Genomic DNA, 14,967 nt, shown 5'->3' with positions numbered 1-14,967 from the left:
ACCGCCAGGGAAAGGCTTTGCAGGCAACAGGAGCAGCAGGTACAGAAAATCTTGTAGACCCTGGAGACTAGGAATAAGCCTAGTGCAAGGATTGCCTGCTGACTGGTCTTTAGCATTTCAGTTCTGTCTTCAGGTTGATGCTGTTGCTGTTTCCCTCTTATCGTCAGGAAAGGAGGGAATCTTTAAAGAAGGCAAGGAGACCCCAGAAGACAGGGAAGCCCACCGTAAATAAAAGAAGCTGTAGCTGAAGATAAAAATAGGCGGATTCTCTTTAGGAAAAACGGGCCGGTTCCGTGCACAATGACCCGAATTAATAGGAGGTCTTGTGTTGCCAGGCTGCCACTAGGGGGAGCCCTTTCTCTTCCCTTCTCGCCTCCTTTCTCGCCCTTGCTCTTTCCCCGTGGTTTACTGCAAAAGTTTTTCTAAAACTAACAATACCAGTGAAAGGAAATGCTCGCCGCTGATTGGACGGCGGATTTTTGTAGGTTTGATTCCTTGATTGGACAGGAGTCTTGGGGGGTGGGAAGAGTGTTGATGGTGCTCACGGGGGGGGGGGCACCCTCTCTTTCCCCCTCCCTTCAGCCTCAGTGGCTGATCTCGTTCTCCCTGTACGTTTTACTATAGCTTGCAATGTGACACTAAAATATACCCTCTCACACGCACATCACACCCCATACACACACACACGCACGCATACAGCCACCCGCACATACCGACACACGCTGGCACACACACACACGCATGCACGCACGCACACACGGACCCACGCGAAGGACCGGGCAATCCAAAGTGGAGTTGGAAAGGAGATCTATACGTGTGCCTCTATTGAACCAAGCAACGGGCAAGGAACTAAATCTGGTCCCACTCGGAACTATTTTTTTTTAACTCCATCCCTGTTTCTCCTGCATCATGCTCGGGGCTCCCATGGCACTGGATTTTGTCGTGCTCTTCTGCTTGGCCTCTGCAATTGCAGCTGTAGAAGGTAAAATACGAACTGCGCGGCGGGGAGGGGGCAAAACTTTTGCTTACTGGATGGCTCCATTGTCGATGCTTGCAAATGCCTTGCCGGGTTCCTGCTGCCTGCCTCGGTCGGGCGAAAGTGGCGGGAGGCGGGGATGGCTGGGCAGGAGAAGGGGCGAGGCTGGCTGCCGGCTGGCGAGCGGCTTTCGTGGCTCGCCCGGCTGCAGTGCAGCTGCCCAGTCGGGACGGGGCTCCGCGGGGCCCGGGGGGGGGGGGGGGCCTGCCTGCGTCGGGGTTCCGGGGCCAGCGCGCAGCTCCCCGCAGGGCTTCCTCGGCGCTCAGAGCGCCCCGGCACGTGCCGCTCCCGGCCAGGCGGACGAACTTGGCTGCCACCGCCCGCTGCTCGGCGCTCGCCTGCCCGGCTCTGGGGTGCACGGCTGCCCGGGTGGCGGCAGCGGACTTGCCGGGCAGCGAGGTGTCCGGGGGGCCGCTTGGCCGAGGCTGGCGTGCGGCGTTTCTGACAGGCGGCGTCGGGAAGGACCCCCGCCCGCCCGCCCGCCCGCCAGCCCCCGGTGGCAAATCGGGCCGTTTTCTGTTCCCGAGGGACCGGGGAGGGAGGAGAGACCGCAGGGGTCGCTTCCAGCATATCAAGATCGCCTGTAGCTCCGCAGCCTGCGCCCCCCCCCCCCCGCGCTTCGTTTGCTGTTGCATTCCGTCGCTCTCTCCCTAGGCGACCGCCACCCAGCACTTTGACCAGACGACCAGGTGTCTATTGAGGCCAAGGTGGTGATCGGAAGCCGCCCCCCCATGACCGCCGCCCCTCCTCCTTGCTTAGGTGGGGGCGCCATCTCTGCCCCAGCTCCCTCCCCCACAATGAATCAAGATCAACCCCATGCTCCCCGGCTGCCTAAAAAGGAACTGGGAGTTCATGCCCCCCCCTTCCCCCTGATAATCTTGCACAGCCAGGAGACAGCCAAACTTTTCCACCAGCACAAAGGAAAGGGCTTCTTCTGGCAGTCTGCAAGAATGGGGTACTATTTCCTCCAAGGGGAGGGATAAAATAACTTTGGGTCCCCACTCCCCAGGTGCCTGTACAGAGGCACCCATCTCTGGCAAGCATCTCTCCAAAGCCCTGCCTGGATCTGGAGGAGACTCAAGGAAGGAGCCGAGTTGGCGGTGCTGGAATGATGAATGGCCAAACGTCACTGTCTCCAAAAAAAGATGCTGCCTGGCACTCTCTGCTCAGCTGTGCAACAGAGAGACGAAACTTTGGGAAACCCGGAATCTAATCCTGTCTTCTGAGCCCATAGCAACCCTGTCATTCTTACCAGTGTGAATAACACAGTGGCATTAAGCATCCTTCTTTTTGTTATGGGCTGTAGGATCCCACCGTCCAGCCCCCTCCTCTCATTCTGACAACGGAGCTGGGAGAAAGCTTTAACTTGCGGGCTCCTTCTTCGAAAGCCGATCTCTTGTTGTGCTGCTCTTCTCCCAGCTGGTTCTCTTTGCAGGGTGAAAAGTAGGCAGACACTGCCCCCCAAGAGCAGGGGGGGGGGGCTCCTCTGGAAAGGGCCAGATTTTTTTATTAATGACAATTATAAGGGGGCAGGAACAAAGGGCTCCAAAAACCACATGTGGTCGTCAGCTATTCGTTTCAATACTTTTAGGCATTGAAAAGGAAGCCCAGAACATTTAAAGATGGGCAGCTGGCTCCATGCGGAGTTTGCATTGAGAGCGAGTAGAGCCACATTTCATTGGCTTACGGGTCATTAGTGGCTTCTCACACTTGTTTTATGACTGCTTTGAATTAGGGAGTTGTGAGCCTGAGAGGTGTGTTTAGGACACAGCCTCTGCTCCTTGAAGATAGATTGAAAGAGTTTCTGATTGATGTGGCTGGGGCTTCATTGATTTTATTCTTTCTCTGACTTGTTCAGGAAGGAGGAGAGCTGCTTATTTAAAAATACTCTCTGAGCATGCAAGGCTTGGTTTAAAAAATAACATAAAAACCCAGCCCACCCGGATCAGGCTGCTTGCTCAGGGGAAGCACATAAAGGGCCCACCAAGGGTAATATCAGAAACAGTCCTTGGAGTTATTTTGCTCTTGTGCTCCTTTGTCACACTAGTCATTGTGTCCCCTCCTCTTGCATTGTGTACCAAATGCCTCCTGCACAGAGAAGTTTTTAAAACCCAGGGAGCCATGCGCTCTGACTGCATTTGCAAATCTGTATAGTGGATTCGCTAATAGCCCAAATACGCTAGGCATTGTGAGAAGCCTTCTTGAAAGTTGTGTTTTAAAAATGCAAAGGCCTTTTTTGGCAGCCCCTGGCTTTCCCTGGTACCTTTAAAGCACTTTGCTACAGGTGAAACTGACCGCAGACTAGGAGCCTTGCTGTCCATAGGGGCGAGTCTGTCTGGGCTTCCATACCAAAGAGCTATGGATATTGCAGCTTGTGCCCCCCCCCCCCCTTTACCTCCTCCCCGTCTTCTTTTTGTTCTGGAAGTCTCAGGAGTGAAGCATCAAGCTAATTCCATAGCAAACATCTTTGCTTGCCCAGCTAATTCTTCAGTAACCACAGTTAAAACGGCTCCAAATCTTGGCAAAGCAAAAACTAACAATGGCTGGGAGTGGCAAGGGCTGGTCGGGCTGCCTGCTTCGTCGCACAATACCTGCATCCTTGCTTAGGATTAGGCTGCTTGTAGGGTTGATTGGAAGGCTATTCTAAGGAGTCCAGGGTTGGTGGGGAAAGGTGAAGGGAAATTAGGAAATACTGAGACAGTGTGACATTGGCCTGAACTCCTGGCTGTTGATGTCTGTAGAACGCACAAGGGGAAGGCGGGAGGGGGGGAATGTGGTGCTCCATGAAGTTGCAAAGCCCAGCTCTGAGGTTTTAAGGTGGCATCAATCCAGGTTGTGGAAATTAGAGGAAGATTGCCAGAGGGGGCTATAAATGCTTTCATGGTTTCTTTGCAGGTTGGGCGAGGAGGGAGGAAAAGTGAAAGCAGGGCTTTTTTGTTTGTTTGTTTATGCACCCATTGTTTAAGATTCTGCAGCTACTAGTGAAACTTGGAAGGAGAATATGTGACACAGTTGTTCAGTCTTTTGAGATCACACACTGAAGAAAAATGAACAAAAACCTTCTAGACAGCCCCTAGAAATGCATGTGCTGTAGGCCATAGTGTGGAACCCCTTGACATTTTTCTGTACTTTACATCTGAGCCTCTTTCCTGCGTTCATGTATTGTTTGACTGTGCTGTGCATCCATAAAATGTATGTGTGCGTATGATGAATTGTTCTTACAGCCTGCAGTTTTCTAAGCACTTATGCCTCATTACAAAATCAGCATGTTCAGACATGAATGTACACTCATGTCATTAAATGTGTGAAAAGCCCTTTGATGAGCAACAGCCACATTTGTGACCTTATTCTACTAGAAAGTGTTTCATTACATATGTGGCGGGAATGCGTTATTGTAGCTTTGGGATTCTCAAGCATTATTGGCCAAAAATGTCAATCGATATTTGCTGCCACTGGATCCAGCATTGATGGTTCTTTTTCCAAGTACTAAGGAGGATTTAATCTTTTCCATCTTAATGGCAGCTACTTTCATGCTGGGTAGAAAATGGAATTTCAAACCACAGTGTAAATACGGTATAGGAAAACTTGGAATTTCTTAATAGCAGGGGGGGCAGGGGAATTGCTCACCAACTCAGCTACTGGCCTACTTGTCTGGCTTATTTTATGTGATTTGCCAAAGAAGAGATAATAGGACTAATGTCAGAATCTGTTAAATGCAAAACTTATTTGTAAATTAATGATTTTCTGTTTTCTGTATAACTAGCGCTATTGTCTTTTTGCATTATATATTGGCAGAATATTCTGTATTCATTTTCTTTGTTTATATTTGTAAACGTCACAAGCTGGGTTGAGAATAGAAATCTTCAAAAAGCTTATATAAGAGATATTTATATATTTATTTATAAATACTTGCAACATGCTTTATGCTGGTGTCTTTAGGTGGCTCTCACATGTTAAAACCACAATTTAAAACCACAATAAAACATCATCAATCAAATATAACAATTAAAACTATAGTAAAAATAGTCTTAAAATCACACACCCCTGACCTCCCCCCTGGATTAGCAGCTGTAGAGGGGAATTTCCAGGGAGGCTAACCAAATGCCTGGGTGAAGAGAAAGGTCTTCACCATGTGCCTAAACCCAAAAAGGGTAGGTGCATGATGAATCTACAAAGATAGACTATTCCAAGGCACAGGGGCAATCACAGGGAGAGCCCTCTCATTTGCGCACACACACACCGCGCCTCGGCAGGGGTAGGTACTACCAGGAGTGCCTCAGTGGCTGGACTTTGTGGGGCATTCTTAATCATGGATTCCATGGAAGACCAATTAATCAATGTAGCCAACGTAGGCTAAAATATCCAGACTTACAGATTATTCCTATGCACTGTTAGACTATTATATGCTTGTGTTGTGCTGTGCCAAGATCCTAATGGATAAGCACTTACAGTTCTTAACTAGCAGAGTCTGTTTGCTTACAGAATACAGCAATATCAATATATCTATTCCTCAACATAGTGGCCCCTACACTATGGAATGCCCTCCCTCCAGAGATTTGCCAAGCATCTTCAGTCTTGGAGTTCCAGTGCCTGGGAAAGACTGTCCTCTTCATCCGAGCATTTGGCTGACTCCCCCCCACTGGGAGGGCCCCCCCAAGGTGTCCGTACATCCCTCCCTTTTTTGTGGATAGGTGGGGTAGGTGTTTGAGATTTTAGATTTTTCTAACGTTTTTAGGATGGAGTTTTATTGTGCTTTTACCATTGGATGAGATTTTGTATGATTTTTATTGTAATCAACCCTGAGACCGCAGTAAGGGGTGGGGAATAAATGTTAATAATAATAAATCAATAAATCCACATATCCAGGGGAGACCTTTCTACATATCCAGGGAATACACACATTTTCATAAAAATCCTCACAGTTAGTAAAAATGGGGGAGGGGTGCTGATGTCATCCCCCCATAGAGGAGCATTTTCTGCAATTGTGTCAGCTGATTGTGTGGCATGGAGGAGCAGGAGGAGCCTGAGGTGGTGGTGCTACAAGTGGGTAGGGGAAGAAGGAAAGGAGGAGTTGCCAGTGCCCCCTTCCCCATCATTGTTTTCCACAAAGTGGGGAGTGATGAGGGGGGGGGCAGTTGGCCGGGCAATGGCCAGGAGGTGCAGTTGGGTTGATGAGTGGGCAGAGTGGCAGGGAAGCAGGGAGAGCTATTGGGAGGGTAGGGTGAGGTGGGTGGGCAGGAAGAGTGGTGGGGTGGAGGGTAGGAAGGCAGAGTGGTAGGGAGGGGTGAGCAAGGTTCCTTCTCCTACACAAGTTTTTCACAGCTAAGTGGGCAGAGTGCGATGGAACCCCCACTTGCAGGTTTCCTGGGTCTTTGTATTTGTGTAAATGCAAATTAATCCTTTCAACATACATCCTGGAGAACTGAAGGCTATGTACTGGTTACAGTGGTGGAATGGGAAGTGAGAGATGAAGGTTCAAGTCCCCATCCAGCCATGAAATTTACTGGGGGACCTTGGTGACACCCTTTCTCTCTTTCAGCCTAACCTACCTCATGGGGTTTTTATGATAGCAAAATAGAGAAGCATTTACTCTCCAAATTCCTTGAAGGAAAGTCAGAATTAAATTTTTGATTGATTTGATTTTGTGCTGCATATTTTGATTCCTTGGAAGATGGTAGACAAATTTTAATCTCCTTCAAAAGGGACCTTTTATTGGCCTTTTATTGGATTCTTGCATGGACGGGACTCATGTTGATGCCAGCTCTGTGAGGAGGGGAATTATTACCCAGCTGAAATCCAGACAGTGGGGTTCCCCCCTTTCATTTTCTTTAACTTGTTTTGTTGAGTAAGCTAACAAAATCTGAGTATCTGTACAGTTTGCTTACATCATTTAGAGGAAGACCATAAAAGCACTTGTTGCTTCGGAAACAAGGATGACTTCAAGCATGTCTTCAAAGTTGTCTAGCAGAATTTTATTCCATTTGAGAAACATGTTGAACATGCAAACACTAGGCAAAAAAGAGAACAATTGACAACTGAGATTATTTGTCATAAATTGGGGGCCTTTTGTGGTCTATTTTATGAAGTGTGACGGTGCCTATTACATCTTGTTTCAGGCTATTCAGATCAGCTAGCTGTGTTATCCAAAGAGGCACAGGCTTCTAAACCTATTTACTTCAATTGACTTAGTAGGGTATAACTTTGCTTAAGACTGCACTGTAAGTGATTCCACACATATTCATTGCTACAAGTGACAGACATTGCCTGGCTGGGGATATAGAACAGTTGCACCTTTATGAATTAGTGAGATAACTACTTCTGGACAGATGTTTGTTGAAGGAGGAAAATAAAAGTTTTGATGTATACAAATAGTAAGATTCCCTCATTCAGGCATGCTTTGAAGCCTAGGTGCTGGTTCAGAAGTCACTGAAGAATTTTAGGAGCCTTGTGACAGGGTTGGAGTTTGTACAGTTTTAACAGTGTGATCGTGTGCACATTTTCCTCTGGGTGAACTTCACTGAATACAGTGAGACTTGCTTCTGAGTAGACATTCATAGATCTCACAGTGAGAATGCGTGCCTTAACAAGGGTGGTGGTGATAAAAGAAAGTAACACTTCTAAATCAAAGAACTGGTCTAAGCAAAATTTGAAATGCCATTGTTCCCTTAAGCTTGAGAAATGCTGTTGTGAAGAGCATCTTTTGGCTTGGTGGTAATTCTGCAGGACTAATGACAGAAATGTACACATCAACTAATCAATTAGTTGAATTATAGGATTTTGTGGTTATGATCTTTTGAGGGTGGTGGTTGTATTTTGTTCAGCATTTCTTTGATTTTGCCCTTATCCTTTCTGAAATGTATTCATTAATTGCCATGGTCTTCCAGATTATGCCAGTGTAATTCAGGTTAATGAGCCCTTACTAAAACAAATAGCCCTATTGACTTCAGAGGTGCCAGCTTCGTCAATTAGCACTCATCAAAGTGAGGAAGGGTTTTGCATGCTCCTCCTAGCAAGACAGGATCTAATTTGCAGTCGCAGAGGCCATGGGCCTCCATAAATAATCTCAAATGTTATTAAAGGAACCTGAAGTTGTATCCTACATGTACTTCTTATTATGATTATGTATGTGTATGATATGCACAACATGCTTTGTTTTGTTTCTGGAGTTATTAGTCACGGCTGTAGTTTTAAAAGGATGCACACTGAATATTTATTCTCTCCCCAATGGGAATCCAAAGTGGCTTACAACACTCACCTTTTCTCCATTTTATCTCAAACCAACCCTGTGAAGTAGGTTAAGCTGATAAGGAGTGACTGGGTCAAAGTTACCCAGTCAGTTTCCATGGCAGATTGAGGATTCAAATCTGGGCCTCTCCGAAAGTAGTCTGGCACTTTAATCGCTATAGAAATGCTTTGTACCATCCTAAAAGTAAGTGTGTGAGTATGTGGAAAGTTTAGGTGCAACCTTTCACAGGCAGGATAAAATAGGGGTGTGTGTGTGTTAAACCCCCAGAGTTTAAAACACTTTAAACATTTCAGTTATACTGTTTCATTTAAAATATATGAGTTCAACAGAAAATGCAAAAATGTTCAAAATGAAACCATGTCCCCTTATCTGATAAGTTGAATTAAAGCCTACTTTTTGTATAAAAGAATGAACCAGGAGGAAATATCTGACTTTTGATATCCAGTGAGTAATGTAAATATAATACAGTCAGTCAAATCCTGTAATTTATTACTGGGACTACTAGACCAAAGAACTGGCACATCATAACAGCTGCTAGGATTCAGGATCCTGTATTTCAACATAAACATCCACTAATCCTGCCTAAGAGACCCTTTATGTCTATCTTATGGCCTTTTATGTCTTCAGTTTTCAAATTCTGAACATTCATTCATTCATTCATTCATTCATTCATTCATTCATTCATTCATTCATTCATTCATTCATTCATTCATTCATTCATTCATTCATTCATTCATTCAAATGTTTAGATCCTACTCTTCCCATTGGGAATCCAAAGTGGCTTACACATACAGTTAGTCAAACAAAGAAATGCTGTTTTATTCAAGAACTGCCAACTTTTTAGCCATGTAGTATTCAAGTAAGTGATCTTGCTTAGTGTCCCTGTGTATGTAGACACTCAAAGACAACCAGTTTTTGTACATACAGTCACACACATTGGAGTCAGTGGGTATACTTCTGTAGAGCAAGAGCTGAAGTGCAATCCTAGTGAGAAGTAAGCTCCAGTATGGTTAGTAGGGCTTACTTTCAGGTAAGTGTGCCAAGACTGCAGCAATAAGCACAGCATGATCAAAAATGCTCTGAGGTAATTTTTTTAAAAAAACTCTCTATCTGCATATTTATATGTTTTAATTGTTTCAGCAGCCAATTAATATTCATGTTTCTAGCATAACTTGGGACATGTAATGTGATTTAAATCCATGATTTAAAATGTGTGATGTGCTGAAAATCACTATTTTTCAATTGCCTTGATTTAGAACAATTTGCTATGTTGCTATGCAGCGGGATGTCCAACTCTGGCCCTCCAGATGTTGATGGGTATCATAGTCCATGAACATCTGGAGAGCCAGAGTTGGACATCCCTTCTGTACAGACTGCAGTCACTCCAGTGGAGTTGTAGGGGAGTCTCTCGGTGAGTCATGACCCTTGATCACACAGAGACTGTGAGTCTGCATGAGCCAATCCAAGGTACCTCTCTCTTTCAGAACTACTGATAGCAAAAATGCTGTCTGTGATTAGAATTCTACGCAAACAAAGCATCTGACAGAGCAGAGTAGATGCCTCACAGTTTCCCCTCTCATCTTCCACAGAGGATCCTCTCATCCCCCTCTTCCAGTGTCAGGCTCAGTTCAAAAACCATGAAAAGCTAAATGTTTATTTATTTATTTCATTCAAATCCTGTTTTGCCTTGATGAATGTTGGTTCAGTCCCCTTTGATCGTTGCCTTCTTCTGCTGCAGAGACCCAACTCTTCCCAGCCCTTATTATGGCAAGAGATGTCTTTCAGTATAACTGAAACCGTGTAATGGTAGAAGGGATGGGACATCTGAAAATCATTTGTCTCCACTAAAACCCACAAAGTCTTTCTGTGCTGCAGCACTCATTATGGAAGGAGGGAGGGGCATTCAGAATATTTGTGGGATGCCCTTTGATTTGCAGTGATATCTAATATCCTTGGTTGTGGTGGTGTGAAGGGCTATCAAGTCACAGCTAACTTATGGCGACTCCTGGTGGGGGTTTCAAGGCAAGAGACATGTGGAAGTGGTTTGCCATTGCCACATGGACTGAGAAAATTCTGAGAGAACTGTGACTGGTGCAAAGTCACCCAGGAGGCTTCCTATGAAGGAGTGGAGAATCAAACCCAGTTCTCCAGATTAGAGTCTGCCACTCTTAACCACTGCACTGTGTTGACTTTCTCAACCCTTGGTTAGCAACTAGTTTTTGATAAATGAGAATGGCCTTCTGTTCCCAAGGCCTTCCCCCCCCCCCCTAATTTTGTTCTCCTCCTCACCTAGAACTTGGGTTTGCCATGGACCCGGCAGTTAACAAACCAAGAGGACCAGGTTTGGCTCAGGGACTGGTAGCTACTAAACTATATTATTGGAAGGGGTTAAGTGAGTCATTTTCAACCCACTGCCCTAATGTAGTCCGTGTATAAAGCACCCACCCTCCCAAATATGTTTCTAGCATCCCCTTGAAAACCTCCGACAATGGTGATTTCACAGCTGCCCAGGATGTCTCATTCCACTGCTAAATGACTCTTACTGAGCAGTTGAACTTGGGCTATACAAATGGCATATGGGGGTGTTATGTACTTGGCTGCCTGGATTTACAGAGGGTTTTCAGAATCTTCAGGATGTTGTAGATTAGAAAATTCTACCCAGGTTTTTTTCAGGCAGCAGTGGAAAAAAAAAAGGAAAGGGATTGGGGCAGATGGATGAATCTTCAGCAGCATCTGGGTTGTTTCTTTATAGCCAGAAGAAATAGTGGAGCAGTTCAGTTTGAGTGGAGTCGTCAGACTCGCTTGGCTGCCATTGATTTTTGATAAAATTAAGTTCCCAAATGCTGTTTCTGTAGCGCTAAAGGCATTTAAGATTATAGCAGGATTCTGTGTTCCTGTGAACATTTGTGCAGCTTTTCTCAAACTTCTGAAAGCTGAGACACATTTTTTTTCCTGGATTAGAATTGGAGGAACTCTTCTCTCTTATATGAACCCCCCATATTTCTGTGGGGTCAAGTCCCAGAACAGTGTTCCTTTCAAGCCTGGTTAATGCTGGTTTCTAGTATCCCACCCTCTCCTTTGACCAGGGTGAGTCCCAAGGGTGAAGCCAGGCAGTAGTGATGCTATGTCTCACTTGTGTTAATGATGGCCAGGGTTGTGTCCATAGGAGAATAATCTTAGGCTGCAGCTGACTCTTAGAGTGGGAATGTTATTTCAGCAAGGTTTGGTAACTTATCCAGTCCCTTAATTCAAAATAATCAATCACAGAATGGGATAAAGCTCCTCCTTCTGATTTACTCAAAGCATGTGTATGTTTATTAGCTAATTTCAAATTTATTAACTTCCCAGCAATTAATTGAAGTCCACTTATGTGCTGCAAAAATAGGACAGTCATAAATATTAAAGTTCCAATCAGGATGATCAGTCCCATTTCAGAATCTCAGCAATAAGCATAATTTTTCTTCCAGACTTTAGGGTAAAATGTTCAAAGAAGGAAACAGTTCAGCATCTTCTATACCAGGGGTCTGCAACCTGCGGCTCCAGAGCCGCATGCGGCTCTTTCAGCCTTATACTGTGGCTCCACATGGCCTGGAGGTTGGAGGGTAGCATGGGCGTGTCCCTCCAGCCCTCCAGAGCAGCGCTGGAAGGAAAGGTGAGCTCTGTGCACAAGGTCGCCGCTTTTCATGTTCCCTCCACTCACCTCTCCTTCCAACGCTGCTCTGGAGGGCTAGAGGGACACGCCCATGCTGCCTTCCGATCCCTGGAGGTCAGAGGGTAGCGTGGGCATGTCCCTCCAGAGCAGCCCCCATCCCCCCTCTGCCCCACGGAGCAGGCAACTGCCTGCTCCATCGAGCAGAGGAGGTTCTCCTTCCCGGCACCTCGGCCTCCTAGCGCTGGAAGGAAAGGTGAGTGGAGGGGCCAAACTGGAGGCGGCTCCACGTGGAGCCGCCTCTCTGGCTCGGTAGACCTTCAAGGCCATGGAAAACAGGTCCAAATGGCTCTTTGGGTGGTAAAGGTTGCCGACCCCTTTTCTATACTATTGTATGAACTGGTGATACCATAACTGGAAAGTGCTGTTGATAGTTAGATCCCTGTTTAAGACTGAGGATGCCATCTTTAAGTATTTCAGATATAGGCTGACTATGCACAAGGCATCTGCTGCGCGATGGGGGCAAATGTGCATTGCCGCAATATTTCTTGTATGGACTTTTTTCATAAAGCCCCACTTTCACATTCTATTCTCCCTGTGGCAAGTGAGACCACTTCTTCACATCCAGACTGGGCAGAGTTGCCAGTGAGCTCAGCTTTGCCCAGGCTCACTTTCTTCTGCCCACAGTCAGCCCACCTGGTCTAATCCCCCCACTCCCTCATGCTGCTTTGTGCACATCCTCTCTGCCTTCCTAAATGCTTGTATCGATACACTGCTAAAAACAGCACAAGCAGGGTCTCTTTCTGGCTCCACCCCACCTTCCCTTCTTTGCTTCTGCCCTCTCTGATGATTTGAAGGGCATTTTAAAAACTTTCTTTCAGACAAGCTTCAGTTTCAAAAACAAGCCTATGTTTTTGGCTTTTTCCAAGGAACAACACAAGCAGGGTCTCTTTTTGTCTCCATCCCTCCTCCCCCACTCTGCTTTCACCATTCCCGATGACTGGGAGGACTTTTTACAACTTTATTTCAAACAAGACTGTATTTTAAAACAATTTTTCCTGGCTGTAGCAGGGACTGGAAGAGAGAGAGTGTGTGGAGGGAAAGGGAGGGGCATCCAGCACATGATCCCCTCCTCAGCACCATGTGACTTTGTTGCTTTCTTTTGGCAAATATTCTAGTTTAGTTGCTTTCAAAATTTACCATAAACTGCCTCTCTCAGTACCTCTATCAATGATTGTACTTTTAAACAACGAATCATTTAAATAGCGATTCTACTGAACACAGCTAGTCGCTTTAACAGCTTCTTTTTGTGAAGCATGCTACAATTCTTCATGCTCGATGTGAAACAGCTGTACCTGCATTCTTTCTTCACCTGCTGACTCCTTTGTCTAAGATCCAGAGTTGTGAGGCCACTGAATTATTTCCAAACACATCTTTATGCTTCCTCGCGCTGTACAGTCCCCGTTAGGATCTTGACAACTTTAATCATAACTTTCCCAAACTTGACAAAGAAGCATGTTATTATTTCTAGTCTATTGAGGAAATTACATTGATAATAAAGTAATATCGGGGGAGAGATTTCCAACTGAAAGGGAAATGTTGGATGCAGTATATCTGAAGTGTGGTAGAGCAATTTGTTCCGTCTGTGTTGATGTGAAGTCAAAGAGAGTGCCTCCCTCCAAGGTCCTATAAAGAAAACACCTTTTATGACATTTATTTAATTCTTCAAAATCTTCCCAGCGTCACTCCAGATATTTTTCTCACTTGGTGAACATAGGAGACTGTTTTCCAGAAGTCTCCTAAGAGTGCTTTGTGCATTCATTTTGTATTAACTTTGATTCTGAGAGGCACCATCTCTGCAGGGCTCTGGTGACTGGGGCGGGCCAGTGGCTGCCTTGAACCACCTGGAGCTCTGATTCATCTTACCTATGAATTGTTTGAAAACTTGGCTTTTCAATACAGGCATTGTAGGCTGGATTTTAAAGAATAAGAGTTTGTTTTTAGAAGGGGAAGATTCCTGATTTTGAAAGAAGGCGTGGAGGCCGGCATCTTCAAAAATGGCAGCATTCCAAACTCTACTCACCTGACTTACTTGGTTCTCAAGGTCGTTCTCATCATGCCTACATTATGTTGACAACACACCCTTTCTAGGTTCTAAGGTTGTGAACATGGCAACAATGCTTAATGAAGTCAAGAAATAACTTAGGAAAGTTTTGTGTTCATTATAAGTAAGCAAAAGTTTTAAAGCACAAAATAGGTTTTTATTCAGCTAACTGATTGTAAACATTAAAATAATATGAGTACAGTGCATTTTATTGTTGTTGTTTTAAAAACAAAGTAACTCATTGATTTCCACCAATTCTCCCCTCAAGACTTGAAAGAGCCTCAAAAAAAGGTGTCAGTACAAAGTATCAGTCAATAATCATCACAAAAAAAAGTCGTTTTCTTGGCAGATAGGTTCTGCAGCCTGTAGCAAAACTCTGAGTTTCCTATTTATTCCTTCAAAGTGTTTCTTGGAAATGTGGTAGTTGCACTAAATGAGTATGTCTGGCTGTGATCCTGTGCTGTGACAGACAAGGGTTTGATTTGACTCTGTTTTCCAGTTTTGGCTTGGAGGACAAGCATCAATCATAGTTTTTCACTTTGAATGCAGTGGCAAATTGTGGTTTGCCTAAACCAGATAGTCAGGGAGGGAATCAGATCATGGGGGCGGGGAGAGCCAGAAGGGAGAGAATGAATGGATCTAAATTCAGAACGTGGCCAAGTTGAAATCATCTGTTAACTATTTATCACAGGAGACTGAATGTAGTAAATCTTTTACTAGAAAATGTCTTCCATCCCTCAAATCATTCTTGGGCTCATTCTCTTCAACCTTTGAACATTTCTACTTGTTTTACAAAATATGGATTCCCAATTTTAGAGCAAGAGGCTAAGAAAAGACTGCAAGACATTATCAGTTTTAACCAAGATGGAATTGACATGGTAGGGCGGGCGGGGGATGCTGAATGATCTTGTGACTCAGAATACTTAAGCATA

At 45.2% G+C, this 14,967-nt stretch overlaps 1 protein-coding gene across 4 annotated transcripts in view; it reads left to right on the top strand.

The window, feature by feature from the left end:
* The first annotated feature begins 551 nt into the window (after window positions 1-551).
* EPHB1 (EPH receptor B1) overlaps window positions 552-14,967 on the top strand; it is a 387,492-nt gene continuing 373,076 nt past the window's right edge. For 3 of the 4 annotated variants that reach the window (XM_048506776.1, XM_048506775.1, XM_048506773.1), the window contains exon 1: window positions 553-982. In XM_048506776.1, coding sequence (XP_048362733.1) covers window positions 910-982 — 73 coding nt within the window. In that variant the 5' untranslated portion in view covers window positions 553-909. Of the gene's footprint in view, window positions 983-14,967 lie in introns of all 4 variants that reach the window. The other variant, XM_048506774.1, reaches the window with a different exon arrangement.

This window comes from Sphaerodactylus townsendi, linkage group LG08, assembly GCF_021028975.2.
Source record: "Sphaerodactylus townsendi isolate TG3544 linkage group LG08, MPM_Stown_v2.3, whole genome shotgun sequence".
NCBI lineage: Eukaryota > Metazoa > Chordata > Lepidosauria > Squamata > Sphaerodactylidae > Sphaerodactylus > Sphaerodactylus townsendi.
The sequence above is the reverse complement of the archived record's forward strand: the minus strand, read 5'-3'. Positions and strand labels throughout refer to the sequence as shown.